The sequence below is a fragment of the Paracoccidioides lutzii genome (genome assembly GCF_000150705.2).
Source record: "Paracoccidioides lutzii Pb01 unplaced genomic scaffold supercont2.2, whole genome shotgun sequence".
NCBI classification, from domain to species: Eukaryota; Fungi; Ascomycota; class Eurotiomycetes; order Onygenales; family Ajellomycetaceae; genus Paracoccidioides; species Paracoccidioides lutzii.
Window position 1 is genome coordinate 461,054 of NW_015440948.1, and position 25,576 is coordinate 486,629.

General features: G+C 45.9%; 5 protein-coding genes and 1 non-coding gene across 6 annotated transcripts; 2 read left to right on the forward strand and 4 right to left on the reverse strand.

The window, feature by feature from the left end:
* Nucleotides 1-433: 433 nt before the first annotated feature.
* Nucleotides 434-2,698, forward strand: PAAG_00781 (hypothetical protein; the record flags this gene model as incomplete). Its single annotated transcript, XM_002796876.2, has 1 exon — nucleotides 434-2,698. One exon carries the CDS (start codon nucleotides 434-436, stop codon nucleotides 2,696-2,698), a length of 2,265 nt encoding a protein of 754 aa, XP_002796922.2.
* A 1,400-nt stretch (nucleotides 2,699-4,098) lies between these two features.
* On the forward strand, nucleotides 4,099-5,311 carry PAAG_00782 (small COPII coat GTPase sar1; the record flags this gene model as incomplete). The annotated part of the gene is made up of 5 exons (XM_002796877.1): nucleotides 4,099-4,117; nucleotides 4,332-4,435; nucleotides 4,719-4,824; nucleotides 4,895-5,194; nucleotides 5,271-5,311. The coding sequence occupies 5 exons, from the start codon at nucleotides 4,099-4,101 to the stop codon at nucleotides 5,309-5,311; spliced, it is 570 nt and encodes a 189-aa protein (XP_002796923.1).
* A 2,731-nt stretch (nucleotides 5,312-8,042) lies between these two features.
* PAAG_00783 (serine/threonine-protein phosphatase PP1) lies at nucleotides 8,043-9,427 on the reverse strand (the record flags this gene model as incomplete). Its single annotated transcript, XM_002796878.1, has 4 exons — nucleotides 8,043-8,138; nucleotides 8,244-8,543; nucleotides 8,672-9,073; nucleotides 9,248-9,427. 4 exons carry the CDS (start codon nucleotides 9,425-9,427, stop codon nucleotides 8,043-8,045), a joined length of 978 nt encoding a protein of 325 aa, XP_002796924.1.
* A 1,657-nt stretch (nucleotides 9,428-11,084) lies between these two features.
* Nucleotides 11,085-11,155, reverse strand: PAAG_11175. Its single transcript has one exon. It is a non-coding gene; the product is annotated as a tRNA-His (tRNA).
* A 2,659-nt stretch (nucleotides 11,156-13,814) lies between these two features.
* PAAG_00785 (leucine Rich Repeat domain-containing protein) lies at nucleotides 13,815-16,318 on the reverse strand (the record flags this gene model as incomplete). The annotated part of the gene is made up of 2 exons (XM_002796880.1): nucleotides 13,815-16,184; nucleotides 16,277-16,318. 2 exons carry the CDS (start codon nucleotides 16,316-16,318, stop codon nucleotides 13,815-13,817), a joined length of 2,412 nt encoding a protein of 803 aa, XP_002796926.1.
* Nucleotides 16,319-22,577: 6,259 nt separating this feature from the next.
* PAAG_00786 (hypothetical protein) lies at nucleotides 22,578-24,211 on the reverse strand (the record flags this gene model as incomplete). Its single annotated transcript, XM_002796881.1, has 5 exons — nucleotides 22,578-22,693; nucleotides 22,817-22,978; nucleotides 23,364-23,414; nucleotides 23,448-23,553; nucleotides 24,107-24,211. 5 exons carry the CDS (start codon nucleotides 24,209-24,211, stop codon nucleotides 22,578-22,580), a joined length of 540 nt encoding a protein of 179 aa, XP_002796927.1.
* Between the last annotated feature and the right edge of the window lie 1,365 nt (nucleotides 24,212-25,576).

Genomic DNA, 25,576 nt, shown 5'->3' on the forward strand with positions numbered 1-25,576 from the left:
CCGCTGTCTTGGCGGTGACAGCCCTCAGCCTTGGGGTGTTGCTCATCATTTTCTCCTCCCTTCCAGTCGTCCTATATAGTCGTCGACAAATACCGGCCTCTTTCTCGTTCTCTCACGATGGCGATCTATCTCTTATGACAATAGCTTTGCTGGCGGGCATTCCTATGCTCTTCGAGAACAACATAAGTACACCCCAAAGGTCACATAACCATACACTTGACACTGCCCGGTTAATTCCATAACTATTCGTGTGGCCCTGTATCGACCAATAACCCTTTTCCCTATTTGCATTTGGGAGGCCCTTTCGATTTTATTTCTCTTTCTCATTGCCATCCACCCTAAATTCTCACGTTGGTTTTCTTCTTTTGTTCCTCAATTACGATCTTGATCGATTCCTCGGCATCTGTTCTACAGGACGCGTTGGTAATCAGCCATGAATGCTTTATCCAAGATGTTCCGGTTATCCAACACTCCAGGTGCTCAGACGAGCGACGGTGATGAGATTTCTGCTGAGGCAGACGAACCACCAGATGATCGGAAGGGTGGAGCAGTCTTGGATTTGAATAGCATTGCCTTCCAACCATATGCTAAGGCAATACCCGCTCGAATGGAAGGAAAGAAGTCTTTGCTCACCAGAGCCTTAATGAGCAGTCCCGAATCCTCACCTGTCGACCAGCCAAACCAAACTTCCCATTTTAGTGGTTTCCAGCGAAATTATACGTCTTCAGTTTATAGCAACGTCAGCGGCCCTTCAACTGCAGAATTAACCAGCGATGAAGAGACTAAAAGCCCAGCTTGGTCTCATACTCCAAGCCCACCGTTGCCGTCTGGTTTTGCTGCTGCGCCAACCACAGCCAATAATGGAATGGAATACAAAGTTCCCATTGGTCCTATTGTTAGTGAGCAGGAGTCAAAAATTGAAGCCAATCTTGGACGGAAACGCTGCATAACCTTCGCGTGTGGGCGAAACCTTGATAGCGAAGAGAAAGCTTCGAGTGAACCGGTGAAGGAGGTGAACGATCCTCCTAAACGAAAATCGATGCTAACCTTCGCTTGTCATTCGCGACCAATTGACGACAATGATACTAAAGTGGACCATTCCATCGTTTGCAGAAGCTCTATATCAGCTAGACGTCGTGGCGTTTCCACTCTTGCTCTACGCAGGTGCAGTTCAGACTCTTCAACACGACAGAACGAAATTGATCATGAACATCTTTCAAAGAATGAATCCAGAGCTGCTCCCCATGTTGCTGGCCTCGGTGAATTTGAGCACTCTGAAGCCACTCGATTTCACGAATTCGGGAGTTCTTTGGAAGACGATGATTGGGTGAAGCAAGTGACAGACTACAAGGAGAAAATGACCATGAACGATTGCATGAAGAAAGAGATTGCTATCATGAAGCTTGGCGAGGAGGTGGAGGAGGAAGCCAGACAGGATGAGGAGGGCACAGAAGACGATGCAGAAGACGAAGATGGCGCTGACGATGAGGATGACGATGAAGATGAAGGATATGATGAGGACGAAGACGAAGACGAAGATGAGGATGAGGACGCAGATGATTCCACGGTTTATGATGTTGCTTCCGACGCCGGCAATGAGACTGATAACGAAGCTGGCTTTGCGGACTCGGATGAAAGTGGCAACGAGTCAGAGGACGAATTCTGGTCCCTGAAAATGGTGACTGCGGCTACAAGTGTCGATCATTGTGACGTCGTCCAACATTTTGAGCGACGAAGTTCAAACACTTCAATCGAGTCATCGAAGGTGCGACGGGACAACCAACAATCAATGCCACCCCCAGCTCTCAAGCCTTGCCACAAGCGCCACCAGTCAATTAAGTCCCAGAAACTTCGTCGTTCCAGCACACCAAACTTGCCCGACAGCACAGATTTCGTTTGTGGAACTTTTGATGAAGACCGTCCCCTGGAAGCGGCGTATCTCTCTTGCTTAGAGGAACGTCGCCGGGCAAAACATATCCCCATTCCTCAGGACATCGACCCAAGCTTTCCCACAACAGATCCCGAAGATGAAGATGGCGACGATGACGACCAAAATGATAATCAAGATGACATTACGGAAAGGTTGAGAGCGTATGATTCGGATGGGCTTCACGGAAGACAAAAAGCAGGCAGCCGTAAAACATCTCCAAGTTACTCTCCAAAACGTCACCAGTCACCTCCGCCACGCCGCGTTCTTGGGCATTCTCCTCGATGTATGCGATCCCCGCCTCAAGCAATGAGATTAAGATCCCCACCCCCAACTCGCCGCGCTTCTCTCGCCACAGCAGCTCTCCACCACCCCATTGGTATCAACATCAGCGGTCTCGCGCAGAGGCCACATCGACGCCATTCCAGGTCTCTTCCTCGCACTCCAAATCCTTTCTTCGCTCGCATGGATCGTCGTCGGTCTTCAAAAGCCACCTTGCCCTCTGCGAGCCAAAGCGGTGAACCCAACAGTCGTGACATGCACACACGTGGACCCATCGACATCGTGGAGGGACTGGAAAAGAAGCGCCAGAAGCGAAAGGAGAAGTTTTGGCGCCAGCATTGCCGGAAAGCTGCCAAAGAAAATCTTGAGCGCAAACCTCTTCCTGGAAAGGGGGCTGAACGAATGAAAGAACTTGGACTTGAAGTTGCGGAACGTTTCAGGGCATACGGCGTTGCTCAGGGTGCCCAACAACTTGTTCTTTCGATATAATTCACATATGCAGATATCGTCATCGTCTTTCAGTTCATGATGAAGTTTTTTTTCTTCCACATCCATTTTCACGAACATATTGCTGCTAGAGTTGGATATTCTTTGAAGACTTGATTGAAACTTATTTCTTACACATGTTATTTCTGTATATACCTTTTAACACGTTTACTTGGTTTAGTTTTATACCGTTGACCTTTTCCTTCTCTATATCCCTTAAGTTCCGTACAGATTTTTTAATGAGCACGATTGATCAAACTCTTCAACTTGCTTATTCTTCGAACATGATATGATGATGATTCCCCCTATCGTGTTTCCGCTCTGTCTGGGATATTTGATCCTTTATTACCTTTCTATCATTATTAGACTGGGAAGGGTTTGTACTCGTGCATTTCTCGTGGCTGTCTGTTTTCGTTTTTAGTTTATACAACCGCCCTCTTGCTGTGGCTGCGTGTTGCTGTTGCTCTTGCGTAACGAGACCATGACCTGCTTTCTATCTGTTTTTGCATTGTCTCTGCTGTGCCTTTGATCGACCCGGGTGCTTATCCGCAGAGGCTCTCTATAGTCCAAGGAGAAGCGAAACGAAAAGGGGTCAGACACCCAACCCACGATTCCTCTGAAAGGCGCTCGTTTTTGTTTTTCGTTGGTAGATATGGGGATGCCCCGGATGTTTTGCTGTTTCGTATGGATATCCCTGCACCCTTTTTAAATACAAAAACCAAATGGAAACTGTGTGCCCAACAACAAGGCAAAATGTAAATCTTTCCCCCCATCGATATTTCCAACGGTCAGAGGATCCTCTGACGGTTGAACTCTGTGTAAAGATCTATGATATCAGGAGCCAGGATTCTCCGGCCTGCCTCATAGCACACCAGGCCCAAACAAGTAATCCAAGCGAGTCTCTTGACTTGGCTTGGCAGCTTCGATTGAATCACGAGCCGGGTTAGTCAGCAGAAGGACACTTGTTGGATTAATCAACTGCTTGCTGCTGATTGTGGCCCTTGACCCCGAAGAGAAGACGCAGAAAAGATATCGCAAATAAAACACCAAGAAGATATATATATAAATATATATAAAAAAAAAAAAAAAACATAAAACATAACACATAAAAGCGAAGGAAATCTGGAGATTTCTTATCTGTCTCTCTATCTCTCCACACAGGCAGACACGTCCTGTCCAGTTCCCCAAAGTGTGCGTTCTTCCACGTTGATCCGCCACACATCCGTCCGCCAGGCTCTCTGCAGGAAGCTCCCCATAGCAACAACTTCAACTTCAGCTTAGAACGACCCTCGGATTCGGATTCGGTTCGAACCGACCTCGCCCTGGATCTTTGATAGCTTCTCCCTCTCCTCCCCTCGTCTTGCCCTCAGCTTCTCTCTCACGGTTTATTTTCGTCCTGCATAATGTGGATTATCAACTGGTGTATGTGTTTTGAATCTGTTTCCCCCCTAGCATATATATACTGGTGGTACATGTTGCGCCCGAAGACGACCAGCCGCAGTTTCTCCCATTATATGGCTGAAGGAGAGCAAGGGGGAAAAGTAAACCAAGAATGATGGAGTGCGCTGGGGGTGACATTTTTGTTTATTATCAGCGTGGATGCTTGAGAAGCTGATGATGCATGTTATTTTTATAGTCTATGATATCCTCGCCTCCCTCGGGCTGCTGAACAAGCATGCCAAGCTCCTCTTCCTTGGTCTGGACAATGCGGGAAAAACTACACTGCTGCATATGCTGAAGGTGAGCTGGGGGGTTTGTCGTTATCGTTTTCAATTTTGTCTATGACTGATGTTGCTGTTTCGCGTCGTTCTCGCTGGCTGGGTGGCTGGTTTTGGTTTTGGTTTTAGTGTGGGAGGCGATTTTGGTGACGATGCGATCGCAGAGGCTCAGCTGGCTTTTGTATACTGGCCTTATAAGGGAGGAGGATGCTTTATGCTGGACCTGTTATCTGGAGATGTTTACGTTGTTGTGAGGAATTAATTGCATTTGGCTAATGCCCGTTTGTTGCGCGAACTTATCATAGAATGACCGGGTCGCCATTCTGCAACCAACAGCACATCCAACATCCGAAGAACTAGCCATCGGCAACAACAGATTCACAACATTCGATCTGGGTGGCCATATGCAAGGTGAGCTATCTCACAATAACTACATACGCAACTCAATACAAAGCTCTCTAACCTCTCAAATCCCCAACAGCCCGCCGTCTCTGGAAAGATTATTTCCCCGAAGTGAGCGGCATCGTCTTTCTCATCGACGCCAAGGATCCCGAACGTTTCCCCGAGGCCAAAGCTGAACTTGACGCGCTCTTGGCTATGGAGGAGCTCTCCAAAGTCCCATTTCTCGTCCTTGGAAACAAGATTGACCACCCAGACGCTGTGCCTGAAGATGAGCTCCGGCACCAAATGGGTCTTTACCAGACTACGGGCAAGGGCAAGGTACCCTTGGAGGGCATCCGGCCAATCGAATTGTTCATGTGTAGTGTGGTTATGCGACAGGGTAGGTTAAGAGAGAAACAAAACCTCTATTTCCCCGTCATATAGCATTTATTCATTTACTAATTTATTTCCTGCAGGCTATGGTGAAGGTATCAGATGGATGTCCCAATATGTCTAAGAACACCCCCCAAACGTATCACTATATCAATTATCAATCATGTCCGTTATTTCGCTCTTCAAACACCCATAAAGTCCAAAATTTTTAGAAGAGGACTAGTTTGCCCTCACCCGTCGCATCCTAAGCCCTCTCATGTGGAAATTGATAGTTCCGGAAATTCCTAGGCAATCCATATCAATGCATTTTTCAGCTCCACTCTCTTCTTCACCCCTCACTCTGCTTTATGTTTATTCTTAGGCGTCAGAACAGAAATCTCTCCAAGATGCATTCTTCCCCCTCGTTTTGCAAGGACTCACGACCCTTCCCCCTCTTCCACATTAAACAAGTTCACGACGTCATACCGTCCCAACAAGTTTTATTCGTTCACCCTCTTCAAAAAGAGCTTCACATCTCATGCGCAAGTTGTTCTGTTCTCTGTTCCCATCAAATTAATCACCAGTCAAATAAAGAGTACTCCTTACACCCTATTTTTCTTCAGATTAATTGTTCCCAAGTTTTCATGCAGTGTTTATTCTTGTCATCTCAGCGCGTCTGCCATTTTCGCTTCAGCACTCATTTCCTGCTGCCCCCGGCCTCTAGATTCTAATGTAATTTTTGACATAGCCTGCTCAACCCTACTTAGCTACCTATCCGACATACCTTGGACAAAAGAACGTAACTTTTCCTCTTTTGAAGAATACACAAGCAATAAAGGGGAACAAAAACTAAGCGCATGAGTGGCTATTTGGTGACTTCGGTCTTTCTTTTTCCCTTTTTCTTTTCTTTTCTTTTTTTTGTTTGGGATCCGTACACAGGTATGTATTAAATTGGAATATTTCTTAAAACTAGTTTTTCAGCGCCTCACTAACAGGGCCATTATGACTCTGATAGAGACTTGCTGGTAATTACTATTTTTAACTGTTGCAGCTTTTTGTATTCCTGCAAGATGTACTCCATCTGTCCGCATAACTTAACTCCCATATCTTGCGGCCCCTGCCCTCCTCCACAGCTCCGCTCCGCTCCGCTCCACTCCACTCCACTCCCCCCAAGTACAACTGGTAGATACATTCCATGAAATAGTCAGAATGAAAAGATGTGTAGTAGACATCTTAATGCTTCATCATGGCGATTCATAGGACAGCTTAGCCAAAGCCCCTTCTTTTCCTGCAAGTAACGTACGTTTCGAAAAATCACACCTCTTCCCGCCGTGTCTAGGTTGCCTAGGTAGGAACCGGTATAGAAAACCGCCTCGAAAGCTGATCAAAACAATCAATAATCAGCCAAGGGAGGAAAAGAAGCTACCAACTTTTAAAATACCCCACTAAGGCAGTTAAAAATATAAAACGTTAAAATAGATAGGCTACTACAAATCAGATAACCAAAACCAGAACGATTTTTTACGACTCGAATCAGCTGGGCTGGTCTAGATTATTTTCCGCCTCTTTTTCTCCTGAATTACAAACCTTATCAAAAATAAGAATTCGTTCCCCTCGTCTGTTTGCTACCGAGCTATAACGATGATGGCGACATTCCCCACATGACTTTTGACAGCCTCCATCCTGTCCTGCCCGGCGTAGCAAGCGGCCGTGCTGCTCTGTTACCCCTTCTCCGCCTTTTCTCGGAACCTCCAGCAGTCCCGTGACAAAAGTCTACTCCCCTCATCTCGGATATAAAAAAGCCCAACGGTTAGAAAAGGAGTCCGAAGCGGTTTAAAATAAGTTTTCTGTCACGCATTTCGGTACGAATGAGATACAGTACAGACCTTTTAAGCAAAAGAAGGCAAAAAAATCGCATCTGTTAAAAAAGGGAAGAAAAAGAACACAGTAGAACAAGACAAGTAAAGAAAGGAAAACAAAGAAGTGACAAAAAAAGGGACTAAGAGCAAGAAAACAAGTGTAATAAGGAAAGGGGAGGAAAGTAAGTAGAAGAAAACGATATATCAACCAGTTTATTCGTTCGTTCGTTCATTGTTTTCGGCTTGACAAATAACTTCCAATAAAAGAGCGCGCCGTGTTTGGGGGAAAAGGGATAGAGAGGAATTTGGGAGAAATAACACACAGGCACACACATACCCTTGTTGGTTCTGAGCAGAGATTGGAAGTGAAGAGAAATTAAAGGAGACCAGAGCGAAAGACACAACCAAATAGAGCCCCTTCCTTTCCGTTAGTTGGTAGAAAGGAGAAGCACGAGAAACATGAAAACAAAAAATGGAAAGGGAGCACCAGAACAAGATAAGTTCTTTCGACACAGGAGGGGTTGATCATTTGTCAGATGTATGCGATAGAAAGCATAACAAAAGCGAAAAGAAGGGGACGGCAAATAAATAATGAATAAATAAATAAAACCTAAAGAAAATTCGAGTTGTGTGAAGTCGAGGGGCGTATTGCTCGAAAAGCCATCAGGGATGTACACAACAGGGACAAAACCGCGGGCTGCATTCGAGTCCTCGTTCCGTGTGTTGGGGGGAGGGGGGCCGGTGGGAGTTGATTAATTGGGGTTAACGAGGTAATGGATGGATGTAAAAATTGGCGTACGTATGCTGGCGAAGATTGCTATGGTGTATGGTTGTGTGTTGAGAAGTTTGGCTGGTCGTGTGTCGTGGAGATCCCTTCCCATTTTCTCCCTATCTATCTTTCTCTCCCTCGCTCGTGTGTGCGTGAATATCGGGGTTGTGGATATGATGGTAATGATTGACTAGAGTTTTATCGCCGCCCGAACCTGCTACAAATGGAAAAGCTCGTATGATTTCTCTTCACTTCTTCTTTTGCTTCCTAGGAGGAGTAATGGGTCTGCCACTGCTCATGCCACCGTAGACGTACTTTTGTTTCTTTTCGGCTGGTTTCAAAATCTGTGGGATGGAAAAAGTTGCGCGTCAGTTTTTATTACTTGCATTTGGTTTAACTGCTCTTTGGCACTGGTAATAGAACCACAAAATAGGACTGCTCCTTCTTACCTGAAATGAACATAGCAGACTCTCGTCAACACTCATCATAGCTCCAGCATTGTCAAATTCTCCACAATAGTTGGGCGCGCTAAAGAGTGTGACTAGCTGTCGCTTCGAGAAAAATTCATAACCATCCTCAACAACCTGATGTGCACGACATATAAGGTCCATATCGTGCTTTTGTAGGAATCGTGAAACAACGTCCGGACCAAACGTGAACGACACGCCCCGATCGTTTTCGCTCCAGCCAGTTATATCCTTATCCGGATCAGACCACAAGAGATCACAGAGAAGACCGCAATCGGGAATCTATATGGGTCAGCGGATACTGAGCCTCACGGAGCTCGGAGATTGTTGTTTTGCAAAACGCCCCATGATGTATAAATGTTAAAAAATTTAGCGGGGTAGACGGGGGAGGAAAAGAGAAAATTACTTACATCAGTAGGACGCATTACACGACGGATTTGTTCCATGGAGTTCAAATCAGGGCTGAGGCCGCCGTGCATGGTGAAGATTTTCTCGTCTATGATGGCTGCGATTGGCAAACAGTTGAAGCAGTCCGTGAAGGTCTTCCACAGCTTGATGTTGTATCTCCGTTTGCACTCGTCATAGAAACCATAAATACGGTTGATAGACGCACACTCATGGTTTCCGCGGAGGATGAAAAAATTCTCTGGATACTTGATCTTGTACGCCAATAGCAGACAGATGGTCTCGAGTGATTGTTTACCTCTATCTACGTAGTCTCCAAGGAAGAGGTAGTTAGCCTCGGGAGGAAACCCGCCGTACTCGAATAAACGCAGGAGATCGTAATATTGTCCGTGGATATCGCCGCATATCTAATTACCAGGTAGTGTTATGGGTATTAGCCATATGTGCTGTAGTATTCTTGAGTGCGATAGAAGTGTCTGAAATAACCAATGATTGCGTGGCTGGGGCCAGCACGGCCAGAGCGCTAAATTTTGTCGACGAGAACGAAAACAAAAGAAAGCAATAAAAGTCGGGAAACCAACCTTGATTGGGGCCTCAAGTTCCAGCAGTATAGGCTGAGATATGAAAATCTCTCTGGCCTTGGTGCAGAGATGGCGAATTTCAGACTCGAGCAATTGAACTTGCTTTCCTGGTCGGCTACCCCTCACCTCCAACAGCCGGTCGATGATGGAATCGAGATCGATTTCATTCTGGTCAGCCATGTCTTGCCTCCACTGGCAAGAAAATTATCCGAAAGAAGAAACGAACGAACAGAGGAATAAAAAAAGAAACGACAAGAAAAAATGCGAAAAAAAAAGGGTCGCGGCGGAGGGCGGAGGGGGGGAAGAAGGGAGATCGGGTTTTTGGAGGGGTGGGATTTATTGAAAGACTTCACGCAATCCTAGATACCTTGGGGAGGGTTAGTGTCATGGTAAGCCTTTGACTGGACATTCATGTTGATGTGGCGTGGAGTTGCTTAACGAGACGCGCCGGAGTGATGGATGGGGGGTTTGTGGTGGCATCATAGACAACGTGGGAGTTGGGAGGAGAGGGAAAGTGGCTTACAGCAGAGTGGGAACGCCTAAATAATGACACGGTGAAGGTGATAAAAAAAAAAAAACGCCACGAAGGGCTGAACCAAACGTGCCTCCAATCCAGGCTCCTCTCGCAGAAGTTGTAATGGCCAGGTAGTTGTCCTGCGATGGCGGAGGGGATGGTGTGGCTACAGTGAAAGTGGTGTTGTTGGGTGGGAGAGGGTTTGGGTGCTGAGAGGTTTTGTCAGGCAGGCAACTAAGTGAGGCTCTTGGGTTTTTGCTGGGCGGGATCCAGGCCTTGCGGTAAATAACAACAAGTGACAAGATCGTGCCAATTCAACAACGTTGCGACGCGATGAGATGAAAGACTTTTGGGTATTGTGAAATTTATAGCTGTGAAGGTCGAAGTGATTTTTCCCATCAAAGTTGGGTCTGGTGGCCAGTGGAGGGAGAAGATATTGTTGCTGAGCAATCGGGATGCAATAGTGCGTTTGTCGGGGAGCTGGTGGAGAGTAGAGACACGGTCTATTTCTTAATAGCAGATAACAGAGCAAATTTTCAGATGGGAAGAATAGCAGATCGAAGAATCACAGACTTTGGGAGTATTTGTAGTGGTTGGCAGGCAGAGAGGGGAGAAGAAGGTTGGAGGTGAGATGGTGGTGAGAGGTGAGAGTTGAAACTTTGAAGAGCGTAGGGGCATGGAGTAATTTTCTGGGTGGAGACTAGGTGGACTTTGGCCCGAGTCGAGGTTTTGGCTCTAAACCGCATACAACTGGGCAGTTCATTAGCAGTCTGTAGATTGCCTTACGTACTAAGGGCACACAACCAGGTTAAACGACCAGAGAATAATACATTTGAGATTTCCCAAACAAATGCTAATTCTCGAGAGACCAATTCTTCTAATTTCTTGACCCATTCATTCTCTTGCCAGTCTGCGGACAGCTGTTTGCTGACAATTACTTAACAACAGGTGAAATTATAGTTGCGTGTCCTGGTTACCTACCGCGCACAGGCAGTTGCTATTCACACAGACAGACACACACACACACAGGGACACGCAATACCAAACAGATAGAAAGGATGATGAAACTTGGAATTCCGTGCCAAACGATTCCGGTGCTTGTTACTGGCCAATATTGCTATATCGATGTCATGATTTCCATCACCCTAAGAATCCATGGGTTCAATCAACAACATCCCGGTTGACGGTGGGAAAATCCGGGTGATACAGTGATACATCCTTGAAAATTCCTTCTCTGGAGCTATGACAACTGACTAGTTTGCCAAACAAGCCAAAAAATACAAAGAAAAGGTGCAGGGAAATGCTAAAAATTCATCTCGCTTTTGACGGTGCTGGGAATCGAACCCAGGCTGGCACGGCCACAACGTGACGTCTTACCACTCGACCACACCGTCTTATTTGTTAAAGCGGGAAGAAACCCTTTGACGCTATGAAAGAGATGTACCTGACTTCGACTCCAGGTACTTCTCCGATATGCAATTTTGTGTTCGTTCGTTCTCCTTTCAAAACCCCCCTCTACCTGCACCGGAATTCCCGCCATTTCCACAGGCGGGGAAGGTTTAGTATTGAACGTTATATGGCCCCGAACATCTCGGAGCATTGCTATTCCGTGCGAATAGGAAAGCTCGGGTAGCTAGTGCTTATCTCCAGCCCATGGGGGTTTGTCACTGGTATATTTCTCGGTCCTGTCCGCTTCAGAACTCCGCTCGCACATTGGACTCAGTCTTCCAGAAACAGCGGGGTTCATGAATCACACAGGGGATATATGCAAAATATCGACGAGTTCTAAACCCAGTAACTGCCAATGTTGACTTGGACATGGACTCACAAGGACAGACGACTGTCGGTAATCAACAGGCTTTTAGATCCCTGTTCTCCATCCCAATGATTCACAAGTGGGAGTCCGGAGAAATCCAAATATATATATATATATATATATATATCTCTTCAAAGATATGATCCTGATATACGTATTTTAAACACTGTGATTCCCTCCACCCCGAACTTGGCATCATCGCTTTTGCTACCATTCATATATAATCTGGGAGTAAGGTACTCCGTAGACAGGGGAAGGATCGAGGAGCAGATAAATCTATCCTCGAACTACTGTTGAACACGAGATGGGCCAAAATATGCAAATATGCCTCTTTATGCATATACCCAAACCTGAACAGAGGCTTGAGGCCCTTGTTAATAGAACAACAAAACACGACGGTTCGGGTACTCTATTCCCAAACCAGAGAGGATATAGGGGCATTGCAGCAGAGATATGGGAAAAGGGGTAGCTAGTATAAATGTCCTCCACAATACAGCGAATCTATAAACGGCTAGGAGAGTGTTAATATTCCACTTTTGCTCCCTGTATGAAGTCGGAATCCCGCCCTTCCATTTCCGTTCTCGATTCTATCCTTGATGTTTGGGATGCCATAGGCTCAATGGGACCAGGGAAGCTTTCCCCTCCTCTTCCAGCCACGCCAGCCATGCCATGCTATCTTTTCCTGCCAAAACTAGGCTTAAGTGGATTTTTGTGTACAGTACAGAAATTCGGCCATAAGGATAGATTACATGAACATATGATGCCCTTAATGTTCCCTCCCCAACTCTCAAATCAACAACCAATCAGAGGCAGTGGCGGGAGAGAAGGGATAAAGCTGAATGAAGAGTTAACGAAGGAAACGCGCTTCCCAACTCCTCCAGCTAACCTAGTTATCCATATTCAGACCCTGCTCCCCAAAAATCACCAGCAGAGCAAAGAAAGAGATAGCGCTTTATATGTCATATCATGTATGCAATGCCAGCTCCCATCACTCTAATGCTTCATATCCATACCATGTCATGCAATGCATGCAAGAAGGAAAAGCGCAAGCAACCTATGGTTCCCGCGATTAGAAGACTTGGCGCTGGTGGGATTGTTTCGGTTTTACTGGCGGATAAACCCACGTAACTAGTCAGAGAGAGTTATTACGCGGCCAATGGTGTGGTGATATATGCTATGTGGCATTGAAGTGGGAATCAGATAAGAGAGAAGCGTGGTGGGCAATTGGAAGGAGGGGACCCTGTACCAGGGAGTGTGACACCTGAGCCCTAACGCCTGAACTACATCTATTAACGTACGGTGGGTGATAGGTTGTGTTGAATCATCGTAGGAAGAAGCATCGTCTTCTTACGGAAAGCAAAGCAACGAAGACAAGCAAATCGTCTGTAAAATAATGTATCCTGCTACACTCACAATCAACAGCAAAATCCACATCCGCCTGGAAATTATACACCTCGTTTGTGCTTCTGAAATTACATAAGAACGAAACAGAATAATCCTGGAAGAGTAGAGGGGAATAAACTCGCTATGGAAACGTCAAAATACAAAAAAGCTTTGGGTGGGGGGGGGGAAATAGAGGTAAAAATCAAACAAAGCGCACAACCGCCTCTCCATAAAGTACAAGAAAAAGTGGTCTAAAAGAAAGGGAATAAAATATCTCTCCTATACGTCTCAGAATGCAGAACCGACCCCGCAAGAAGCGGGTGGAAACACGTAAGGATAGCGTAACAGCGCAAAAATAAATAAAGAGGGAAAAAAAAGTGACAAGAACCGAACCGGGAATCAGATGGCGCCATCCAAATGCAGGATCATACAGACAAAACAAAAATGGTATATTCCAGAAAGAAGAAAAAAAGTTGACATGCAGACATATATCCCATCAAGAAAAGAAATAAAAAAGTAGAAACCATGTCGTTAAGAAACCACAAGAGTAGAAATGATCATCATGTTTGGAAACTCCTCTCGCAACATTTCTCTTTATCTCCTTCTTGGTTTCCTAACCTTTATTTGGGATTGACAAAACTCTGCCGCCATTTTTTGCAATATATTCCGGGATTGCAAAATACAATCTATACCTCACAGCTCCCTTTACAGTCTTTCTTCCTCAAAAGGATTGTTTCGAGCTGTTTTCGTTTTATTAGGGGATTTTGTACCGCGCTCTCCAGTTGGGTATATATGGAGGAAAGAGAAGGAGACACTTTGACGGGTTAAAGAAATCGTGATTCGTTGTTAGGCATTTAGCCTAATGTCCGACCTCCAGTGGCAATGACCTGGCTGCTGCTCCTCGGGATGAGAGCGGGCCGAAGTGGTCCCGCTGAAGCGTATTCCGAACTACCTCCTGCGTGGACGACAATATCCTTTTGCGCATCGTCCCATGGTCCATCGCCTAGCACGGTTAGCCAGTTGGTTCCGACTTCTTGCTTCAAGGCTTCGAGCCGCTGACGATAGGAGTCCCCGTTAGCGCTCCAGTCAAAGCCTTGAATGGCAGGGAGTAGATTGGAACTCTTGGTGGGATCAAAGCCGGGACTCTTTTGTGATTCCTTGGGTCTAGGGACGGTAGTAGCAGTTGTTGCTAGTTGTGCCTCCGGTTCGTGTAATCTAGATGAGCTTAGAGGTTGCTCTGCCATAGATGCTGGGCTTGTGGCTAGATCTCCGGTAACGACTTGCTGGAAAGCAGGGCTGATGGTCTCAGCGCGGTCAGCTGCGTTGGTGAGGGAAAAATCATTGAGTGAAAGCTCGACAATTTTTCGCCTGTGGCCTTTCTTCCGCCGACTAGAGCCTACTGTATACTCAGGCTGAACAGCACCCGCAGGGACTAATGTTTCTGATCGGATGGCAGGGGTACTTGAGGAGGCAATGGGAGTGTCTGCGGTTTTATCCGCTAGATTATCGTCTTGTTCAGAACGCCGAATAATGGGGGCCCCTTCTGGTTCTGCTACACGCGTAACAAGCTGTTTCTTCTCTGAATATCCAGGTCCTGTTGTATCGATCGTGATGTCTTCAGAGAATCCGGGTGTTTGTCTGAAAAGGTTAAATATGCAAACCCGGTATCCAGAAAATGTTTTGGTAAACGGATTGCCTGATACCCAGATTTCACGTAAGTAGGGAATGCCCGTTAGCCGGGCAATTTCGGAAGGGTCACTCAGTTCATTGTCTCGTAAATCTAGGCGTTCCAGAGATAACAATCGCTCAATGCCTGCCAAGGATCGTAGGCGATTTCCTCGAAGATTAAGAGCGGTGATGGCAGGTAAGGGGTTCTTAGAAAGGGAATGGAGCGAGTGTATCAAGCAGTGAGATAGATTCAAAGATCTTAAAGCTGTCAAGGAGGCCAAACTGTCGGGAACTTCGGTAAAAAGATTCCAAGACAAATCTAGTGAATGTAGTGTATTGGTAACAGGAGCAAGACTAGAAACGCTGATACTAGTCATGGAGTTGTCTGTCAGGCTGAGATGACGGAGGAATTGCCATTTGGATAAAGGAAGAGTACCTATACCTAATAGGTTTGACGTGCTTCCGCCCCTGTGGTGGGTGGAGGCCTCGCTAGAATTGGAGCTTCCAGATCCAGACCTCCTAATTTTGGATGCTGTTCCCCTGCGATGGGAGGGATGTTTGGCACTGGTGGGACGTGTGGGGGACACACTGTCCATCCGTTTATGTCCTTTCCTGCTTTCAGAGCCACCTCTGACCATCAAGGCCCCTCCCTTTGGGCTGGAGCTTCTACTAAAACTGGGCTCGGCCACGGGAGAACCTGGGGCTGAAGCAGATTTCGCCATATCTGGCTTATTGAATGGCTGAGGGGTTGAAGAAGGCCCGAGAACTGGAGAGTATTGATACTTGCCAGACCTCCGTCTCCGCTTGTCCATGTCATCTAGGACAATTCCAGTCAACAAGTCACCAGGATCATCAATACTGGCACGTTTCAGAGTAAGAGATCTTAGTTGGTCTGATAAGCGGTCCCAGCCATAGAAGGAGCGGAAATCTACATCGATAATCTCCAAAGCACTGAGATTCTTAAAGGAGTGGAGTGGGACAGCAGTGTCGAAAGGGAATTCCTCGTATCCACGAATCAGGCGAGCTCTGTGATCCGGGGCAAGCCTCAAACACGGGATTTTAGTAAAGGCGGAATACAAATATTTTAGGTCATTTTCAATTGCTAGTTTGGCTTTTTCCGATTTGGAGGAAGAGTTGGACCCAAGGCCAAATGAGGACCAGAGCGAGCTCATGCCGGACATGACACTGCGGACACTAGACACAGAATGGATGGAATCCCTGTCGCCCTTTGAGCGGCGTGGCTTGCTCAAAAAAGACACATATGCGGAAGATGCCTCTGTATTGATATTTTCCAGACGGATGTTCATGGGTCCAACAGGAACTGATATATCCTCGAACCGGGATAATAGGTAGAAAAGGTGATGGCTAGTCAGAGTGAGCTTTGCAGGTTTAACGCTATGGGATGTGAAACTCAACGGCCCTAAGGAGAGCGCAGCGGCTAGTGTAGAAGAGGTAGCGGAACGGGCAGAAGAGTCTGATGCTTTGGAAGACTGACGCTTCATCTGCAAAGCGTTGGCGAGAGCTTTCTCATGAGTACGGACGAAGCTGGCCAGATTCTAGAAAGCACATCCAACAAATTAGCCACGTCACGTCCCGCACTTGAGGGTGTCCGTGGTGTAGGAAGTTATATATAAAGCCAGACACTTACCTTAATGAAGAGCTGGCCATCTTCAGAGTTGAGTTTCTCCATTGTTGTGAGGAGCCGCTGCCCGAGGAGTTCTGGGTCCAGTCTAGCGGGAGCAGCAGGACTTGTTCATTGAGAGAAGGAGGCTACATGTGAGTGAGAGGACATTTTGAGTGCACCCCAGAAGATGTAGTTAGTGTGTTTGGGAATGTTCGTTTCTTGCGTGATGAGATAAGTTGGAGAAGTATATGCGGGAGATCCAAGGCTATCAAAGAGAAGGAAGAGAAGGCTACCGCCGACAACAGATATACGTTTTGGGTGAGGCTCTAAACAAAAACACTAAACAAACACAACAGCGACAGCAACAATAAACAACAAACACCAACAACCACAACAACCACAACAGCAATAAGGACGTGTTTCAGTGTCTCTTAAACCCTCGTACTATCCAAAAGCTCAATCAAAGGTTCACTGAGAGAAATTGGTTTGAAAGATTACGTAGTCAGTGGTGAAATGGTCAAAACGGTCGCGTCTTGGGGATTCCATACGCAAGGGGGGAAGCAATGGGGATGAGTGGTGTGGGGTTGTGATTTTGGGGTTGGTCACCGGGACAGTCCCAAGGGGAAAATGAAAAGTCAGATTATTTGAGACGAACTGTGGAGAACAAATGGCCGTCCAAGAGGAAAAGTAGGGAATTCAATCGTACAATACAAATTGTCCAACACAACGGCCCTGGGCCATGGGGCGATGAAATGGGCAAAAATTAGGGCCACGGATAGAGAATGGAAAAAGGGATTGAGGTTGGCTTGATTAGGAAACAAACCAACAGAAGAGGGGGAGGGAGAGGGGATGTGAAATAAAGGGGTGGTCCCAGGGATGATTCCTCCAACCGGCTTATCCGCCACAGAAAGGAAGAGAAGAAAGTAAAAGAAAAGAAGAGGAAAAGTGAAGAGAGGAGGAAATGGGAAGGATAAAAAAAAAGAGTTGAGAGATGGAGAAGAGCGGGCGGGAGAAACGCTGACGAAGGTCTCAACAATAGTGGGCTGTTACTAGCTAAGGAGCTGATAATGACTCCATAATTGAACCTCGCTGCAGCGTTTGATTGGAAGGGACAAGCCAGCCAAAGGGAAGCCAGCACCGTGCATGGGACCAAACTGTGACTGGCGAGGGATTTGTGGTGCATCCCTTAGGTACAGCACACGGGAATGATATATCGCCATGGACGCCCCTTTGCGCGCTAGCTTTGTGCGCTAGCTGCTACATGCTCCCAGCTTAGTGTGGCTGGTTGGCCTCTCTAGGTTGCTGGTATCCTTTCGTTATCTTGACCAGGCAAGCGTCTCTTCCCTCCCATGCTGGCCAGTCTTTAGCATAACCTGGCCTGGAAATAACGAGCCGGTGGGGCGGGCGGCCTGGTTTGAACCCTCGGGACCTGCACATGTGGTTGGCGGGTTTTGAGGTAGGGCCTCCAAACGGTAGCTCAGCGCTCACCCTTGCGCAGTTCCGTCCGTCCTCAACAACTGAGAGTTACTTTCTGCCGAACATCCCTAATGTACTCCCAGGTATCCATTATTTATACAACCAACCAGTAGAACTACGATTATCAAAGGATATTGAGATGGAGATATGGAAGATAAACTAAAATATGCAGACGAAGATTGAATGCACTCAACGCCTCAGTTCTCAGCCGCCCCAACTGTGTCTTTTCCCACATTGGACTGGACTTGCCAATGACGATATAAGTACGTATAAAGCATATCAATCAGCTGCCGCTTGGGAAGCCCCTGGAATCAGCAGGGCAGTCTGTTGATCCCTGAAAGTTTTCTGCTTCAATCTCTCGCATCATGATTATATATAAACTACGTGTCGGTCGTTTGCGTTGGGAAAGAAGACAATTAAACTAAAAGCCACACTTCCGTCTGTCCTATCTGCTCTGGCGGGGTTGTTCTAATACTCCGTATGTTCCCCTCATCTGGGCCAACTTTAAAAAAAGTCTTCGTCTCGCCAGATTTGTCATAAGGACCAACCAGTCATACTGCTATCATCCATTTAAAAATAATGATAGGCGCAAAACCGCTTTTCTAGATTGCAATCGCTTGGCAGTGAAAATAGATCATTTGCCGTTAAAAAATAAAAATAAAGAAATCGTCTGGACATAACTGCTGCGTCTTCGGGTGTTTCTTTTGATTACTCTCATCCACAATGCCACCCACTTTTGATGCCGTTATCAATATTTCGAGCGTGTAACGTGACGTAATTGAGACAGATCTTCCATGGATTGTGATCACTATGCACTGGCTGCTCCGTGCATCGCCGCTCGGATCTCAGGGTCGAACGATTTTTCTCGAGTCAACCCGGACTGACGAGAGTTACAGCCGGACATGGATAAATGGGAAGAATGGATCCATCCTTGATTTTGAAATGATAATTTGCTACAGAGTGGAGATATCCACATATTTTTAAATTATATTTTCCTGTCCATATTGAGGGGCTGGGATCAAATTCTTTCTGTTTGAATCTTCTTCTTGACCTATCCGCGGACTCGGGATCTCATCATATCAGTTCACTTAATGTTTCGATTCATCAGGTTCATGCAACGTCTGGTAAGTTTACCATTTCAACGCCCAGTGGATGTCGGCTAGTTCGAGTTTGGGTTGGTTTGAGGACTTTCTCTCCATTGCTGTACCAATTGCTAGATAATGTTGGTGGGTAACTAACAATCTTAAGTCACTAGGTTCGCAATTCTTGAAGGGAGAAGTTCCAATCAGTCAGGTTAACAAACTGAAACAGAACACAATCATCAGATACATCCCCCTAGCATTTCAGAACCAAGAAGTTAATCTGGTGCTACAAAAGGATACATCTGTACCAGTCACCACTTTCACCGCCCTTCATAAAGAATATACCTGCAGAGCAACATACAATTTTCCCCCGGTCTTTAAATCCATTCGGAGGGTTTTGATACTTGCGAATGAAATGATTCATCTGACATTATTCTGGACACTGAATACCTTCACCAACCTCATTTCCTGTGTCACAAGGGTTAGAAATAATGGCGAATTTCCTCGCATATTATTCGTCGTTCGACAATGACATTTCGCTAAGGTCAGATAAAGATATCAGTGGGGCAGGGCTGCGGGGGAAGATACAATTATCATAGGTTCCTTTTGGATGATCAAGAATATATGCAGCATTTCTGTTCTTATCGTTTCGACATTAACTACAGTTTGAAATTTGACGAGGGGAATTGAGTCGCATCTCACTCTTTGTCCAGCACGAGCACAACGTGGGGGGATTCTATCACAATGGTGGCAGGGAAGACATCGACTAGTTTGTTACACTTATCGCTCAGCAAGCCTAAAACGTTTATCACAACCTCAATTGAACATCATGCAGTACTGTTTTTGCATGTTCGTTAAACTAACTTGGCACGGTGTCAGACAGCCTGCAGGCAAATGCGCTCCGCTGAATTAAAATATGATCCCCGGGCGTGATTAGTCCGCTCCACCCATCCACACAAGTTGTCGGTCGATCTTGTCGAAATTTTCCCTGCGAATCAGCATAGTATCGTCATGATTTTGCGGGGAAAAAAAAAGAAAAAGAAAAAGAAAAAAGAAAAACGAAAAAGGTCCAGGATGTGGAGTGCATCTTTTAACAACTTATCGCAATGTTCCCGTTCCCCGGCGCAGCTCAACCATAGTTGCACCATATATTTATTGAATGCAAATGCAGACCGAATATATATACGATGCACTGTTAATGGCAGTTCGGATCCATGGATGCATCCATTGCCCTTTGGACCCCCTGACCTATTGTTCGGACGCACATGTATCCCGACAAGCCGACAAGGCCTGTAGCATCAATATACTCTAACCCAGCCATGAGCACGTTGATAGAAGGATTTCATCGAAAACCTCCCTTTGTTCGTTTCCTCACCGCTAGTGTTTGGAGCGGAGGTGTGCCGCATCTCCTATTTGCTGTCAGATGGAACCCCTCATCTCCGCTGCACGAATGCAGAATACACTCTCCAAACCTCGAATCCTTGACCGAGAACATGGGTTATTCTTTAATATATTTTAAGTTGCTGATTGTGCATAACTATATGTATGCACTAATACACTAAAATATGAGGTGTATCGACATCGCTTCCATAACCTTTGAGTCTTGAGTTTAGAGCTGGATTTTATGGGTAATTGAAGCCATCATCCTTCCAGTGGTACAAAGGATTTTCATGTTAGTTACGGAGTGGCTAGTTAGTTGATCGCCAGTCTGCCTTGTAATATTATTACTTGCAGATATTTGTTAACTAACCAACTGGCTCGGATAATAGGGTGTGGCTCAATCAGCTTGAGATCTGTCTATAAAAGTATAAATGGTCGTGACACTTGATTTCTTCTCTGACCGACAATGCCACAGACAATAATACATCGTGGTACCTGCGAGTGGGCCGGATATCAAGTTCCTTCGTTCCACAAACCTACGAAGTCCAATACTCTGACTGTCTCTGGTCTGGGAGTCACTGGACATGATGTTTGTCTTACTTTTGTGACAATCCTCATGTGAGATGGTTACAGGAACTAGGACTCCATCGCAGGGGCCACACAGAAATCATCCCGAGACTCTTCCTCGCTTGTAACTACGGTCTTATCTCCATGCTCCACCCACACCACACTTATTATATTTTATTCGCTCTGGTAGTGACCATGACGCAATTTCCAACCTGTAGCCAGTTCTCACGCATTATCTCACACACACAACAACCTGCACCAAAGCTGAAGAAAAGAGCTGGCGCTTATCTTCAAATTATTTGTCCTGCAAATAATTCTATCAATACTCCGTACTCCCGGTGTTTTCACCTTCTTCCAGCCCACCGGCATGACTTCTCAGCCACGCCACCCAAGAAAATGAGGTCATCAACAACCGTGCGATACTCATTAGAAAACTTTGCTGATACCGCACAGGCGCAGAAGTCATTTGGGCACGTTCGTCCCGCACGGCACGTAGCGGCTGACCCAATTGACCAACCTAGTGGCTCATCTAGATAAAGAGTTAAGACCACTTAAGTTAACTAGCTGCATGGTCAAAAAGATGTTCACGCATTTGCGCAAAACCTTCTCTAGGTAAGTAGTTATGGTAAAATGGCCGGGATTATTAATGATGAACAACAAGAAAGAAAGTTACTGTACGTACATAATATACAAGCAGAGGATAATCATCCGACGAAACTGACCGTGTTTGCGGTTGTCGCGGCGCGCTAACCAACACAAATGGAAAGGATCACGATGTTGCTTTTCCTCCGCCCTGTCCATCACATGGACAAAGCCAAGTCGTTTTAGTTTCATCTAGTTGAAATAATCAAATTTCTTAACCTCGTTGGAGCGATTCACCAGCATCGTTCAAGATCTTGGAAACTAGACCATCCATCCCTGTTTGTAAAGGATGCACAAATATCGGAGTGCCCGCTTACTATGATTATTATCTTATCTTATCTCGAGATCTCGTATTTTTTATCTTTCAAAAGCTCTTACTCCCAAGGTTGAAATTGCCCCTACTCATGCACCTTTAGGGTAGGTATAATAAATATACCGTATATATATACCCCGAGCATCTCAGTTTCAACCCTCTCTCCATCCTCAAGAACCACCGTTACCCGAACTAGGGGAGAGTGCTCCAGCAGACGTAATTTCGTATACTCATTCCTATCTTGCTGCTTCTCGTACTTTTTTGAACAAATATCCAATCGGTGACATTACGTACTTACAACCCCATTGAAGCATAGTTCTCAGAATCTTCCTTCCCCCCCCCCCCCCCCCCCCACCGGGTATCCACGGTTGCCCTCACAGGAATCATATTAACATCCAATTCGTGCATGGTTCTGATAGTTCTACACCAGGGGAGTCAATATCCAAGACTGGACTTCTCTCTACATGGCATGCGAGCACTAGGTTAACTTGAGCTTTGCCAACAGTGGTAACACTTTTATCTCATCTTTTGCTTATATCTTGACATATAACTACATATGCACATGCATAACGCATGAATAAGAACCTATCCACAGCTCAGCAACTAGTTTCTCACGCTCCACTTCTAACTTAACTTTATTTGCTATTTCTCCGGCGTACAATCCCAATAGCCAAGGATTGCTACGCTTAGGTTTGTATGCGCTGCTTGGCGCATAACTACTTGATAGCTCCCAGAGTAATAGTGTCGAGACGAAACATCCACAAACTTCTTGCCCCACCCACGAAAAGAGAAGAGGATCCGTGTGAAAATAGGTGCAAAGCTGTGGAAGGAAGCGTGCAGTCTGGGAGTTAGTTGATAGTCAAATTCAATGACCATGATCTTCAACAACCTCCTCCCCACCACCGATCATCGGAGATGGTCCTCCTGGCGGATTGGCCTGGCAGTTTTGAGCGGAATAACACAATGGCACGGATAAGGAACCTAGGCAGGGGGAAGAAGATTAGTCGTATTTTGGGGGTACCTTTTACATCCCCACATTGTCGTTCAAGGGGGTGGCTGGATTTAAGTCTAGTTACTGAACTACTTAACCCTCTCGGCACCTACCTAAAACTTGAACCGTTGAAAAGTCGATATACTTTGCCCAGCTCCGGGCCTCGTCTCTCTTTCCCTGGTCGACGGTCGTCCCGTAGACCGTGTCATGTCTGTGACTTTCGGGCATGGGCTGACTTCCAAGGTTTTCTCTGACCTCTTCTTCGCTTCCCCCCGCTAATGTTGAAAGTTCAGATACAGAGTCCGCTCGCCCGTCTCAACCAGGCTTCCTCTTCTAGCGCGGGGTATCCTTTCCCCCTTTTGTTGTTGATTGGTTGGTTGTGTTTCATCCCTTGGAAATCACAGAAGTAGAGTGTGGTCGTACTAATGCGACCAGCATTATTCCTTTTTTTTTTTTTTTTTTTTTTTTTTTTTTTTGCCCTGTACCGAGAGGAGAACAGAAGCTCGGTGTGCGTTGAATGAGTATCAAAATTGGTCTGTAGTTAACCAGCAACCGTTTGCACCTTGAAATTTGGATACGCCGTCAGCTTCCCCCATTATCGGCTCGACGATTAACGTTAGTTATCCTGAGCCATTAATCTAACTAAGGTGCATTGTTTACATTCGGGATTGTCTGAGGTATAAGAGAGCGTGCTGGGTTTCGACTGCATGGCTGTTTAATATTGTATATTTTATCCATCACTACCTTCAGCCAGCAACTTGTTCTCAAATATGCGTTCCACATCAGAGGCATCAGGATTTGGGGTGTCGTCAATTCCCAGTTGCTGGTCGACAGCAAGAACCGCGCTATCCTGGATTTCGTTAACATTTAGTTACCTTTTAACGTTACCAAGTATCAAGCGCCCCACGCTGCAAGAATATATTCATGGGCATATGTCAAAACCTCTGAGAACAACACGTGTGAAAGAAGCAAGCATCACATAGCTACTAAATTTGATTTTGGTGGGGATTTGTGTTAAAGAATACGGGGAATGCTAATCGTGTCACCAACATCGCGAGAGAGTGTTGCTCATTGGCCGGATACAATCAGGAGGAATGATTTTCTGCATGGCAGCCGCAGAGGGGAAAGTCTCAGCGCAGAGCAGCACTATCGTTGGCTAACTCAATGATCATCGTGCGATCGACTCGTTAACGTGGTTGAGTGGATATCAAGCGTTAGGCCATCTTTCAATTAAGTATGCAGGATGCCATCATCTGGAGATCTATCTTTCACGGTGTGGCAAAATCTGACGGAGCCGGTGCCGGGAGCGGAAACACCTCCCTCCTATAGCCTTATATGGTGCGCCGTGTAGTTAAGGCCCGAATTTCACGGTAAATGTTGAGCGGATCAACTGCCAACTGTACAGTGTGTGTTGCAGCCATTGCAGGCACGGATGTCAAAAGTCCATGAATGGTCGATATATTTGAGGTTTCGTGGGCAGTAGCACGCCGGGGTGCATGTGGACACATGGTTGAAGTAATAAAAATATTTCTGGGTAGGCAACAAAATCCCGACCAATCCTGAATCTATGCTTGGAAGGGTAGCTATTTGACGTCAAGGTATTGGCATCCCCTATGGTGTCCTAAGGGAAAACTAGTGTTTGGCGAGACTTCATGTGTACTTGGGCGTTCGCTGTGCTGTGTACCATCGAGGAGATTCTCATTGATGAGAAAGTTGGAGCACATGCTTTAAATTTAGCTCAGGTGATAATGTCGACTGAATCGCTGGGTTTGGGGCGTCGCTGAAGGCTACAGAGAGCCAAGCACCACTCAGTTCCTCAAGTTACCACTTTGAACGTTCACTGCAGGATGCTAAGGGGTCCTGGAAATTGTTCCTCACTGATTAGCTCTTTTCTGTGTCGCTTCCTGCATGATCTGCTCGCCTCCTTTCTCCTCGAAAGCGTTGCTCAGCAGACACGACTATGCGAGCTCTGCCTCTCGTCTTCTACAAGATATTCTGAGAGGCTCTTACAGCGGGCTGAAGCTCCAATCATTCAGCTCTCATGAAAGAGTTCCCCCGAAAAGGTAGATAGAAATGGCGGCTGGCTGCGCCTCGAGAATCTTGCAATTGGAGGAATTTCATCTGTCAATTCTAATTATGAAGAATAACTTCTCGTTTCATCTTCTTTCTGTGCAAGGTTTTGGGTCTGTCCCAATTGTCCCTTTTTTTAATTTTTAATTTTTAATTTTTTTTTTCTTTTTTTTTTTTTTTTTTTTTTTTTTTTTTTTTTTAATTTCTCTCTCTCTCTCTCTCTCCTTTTATCTTTTTTTTTGTCCTCATCTTCCAAAACACTTTCCTGAATTATGAAAAATTATGTATTCCTCTCCAGTGATGTCCTTACCAGCATCTGGAGGGAGAGAACCCACGTATCTCGCGCATCTAGGGATTTTTCACAAAAGGCCGCCACAGAAAGGTAGAATTTTTGGGAAGCCGAACAACACCCATTATTTGTTTTTATGCATCTTTGCCCTGTTGTTTCACCCTCCCCTCTCCGATGTGAGTTTAATGTGCAACAGTTATGCCCACTGGAATTTGTTGACGTTCCAAGATATCCAGTTTGCCTGTTGCTTTGCAATGTAACCTCACATGCCCCTACTTAGATATGATCCCACGGATAAGTTATACGGCCAATTTCTTTTTTTTTTCGAAGAAATGGAATGGAACACAGCTAATGGCTGTTGCAATCCCAACTGAATACTGGAGACGGAAGTGTCACTTGGAGCTCATGAAGGCCGAGCCATTTTTGATATCCCGTGATTCTGTGTCACGTGAGCTATGTTAGGGCGGGTCCATTAATTAGTTATGACGTAACTAACTTCAGTTGACTCCCCCCA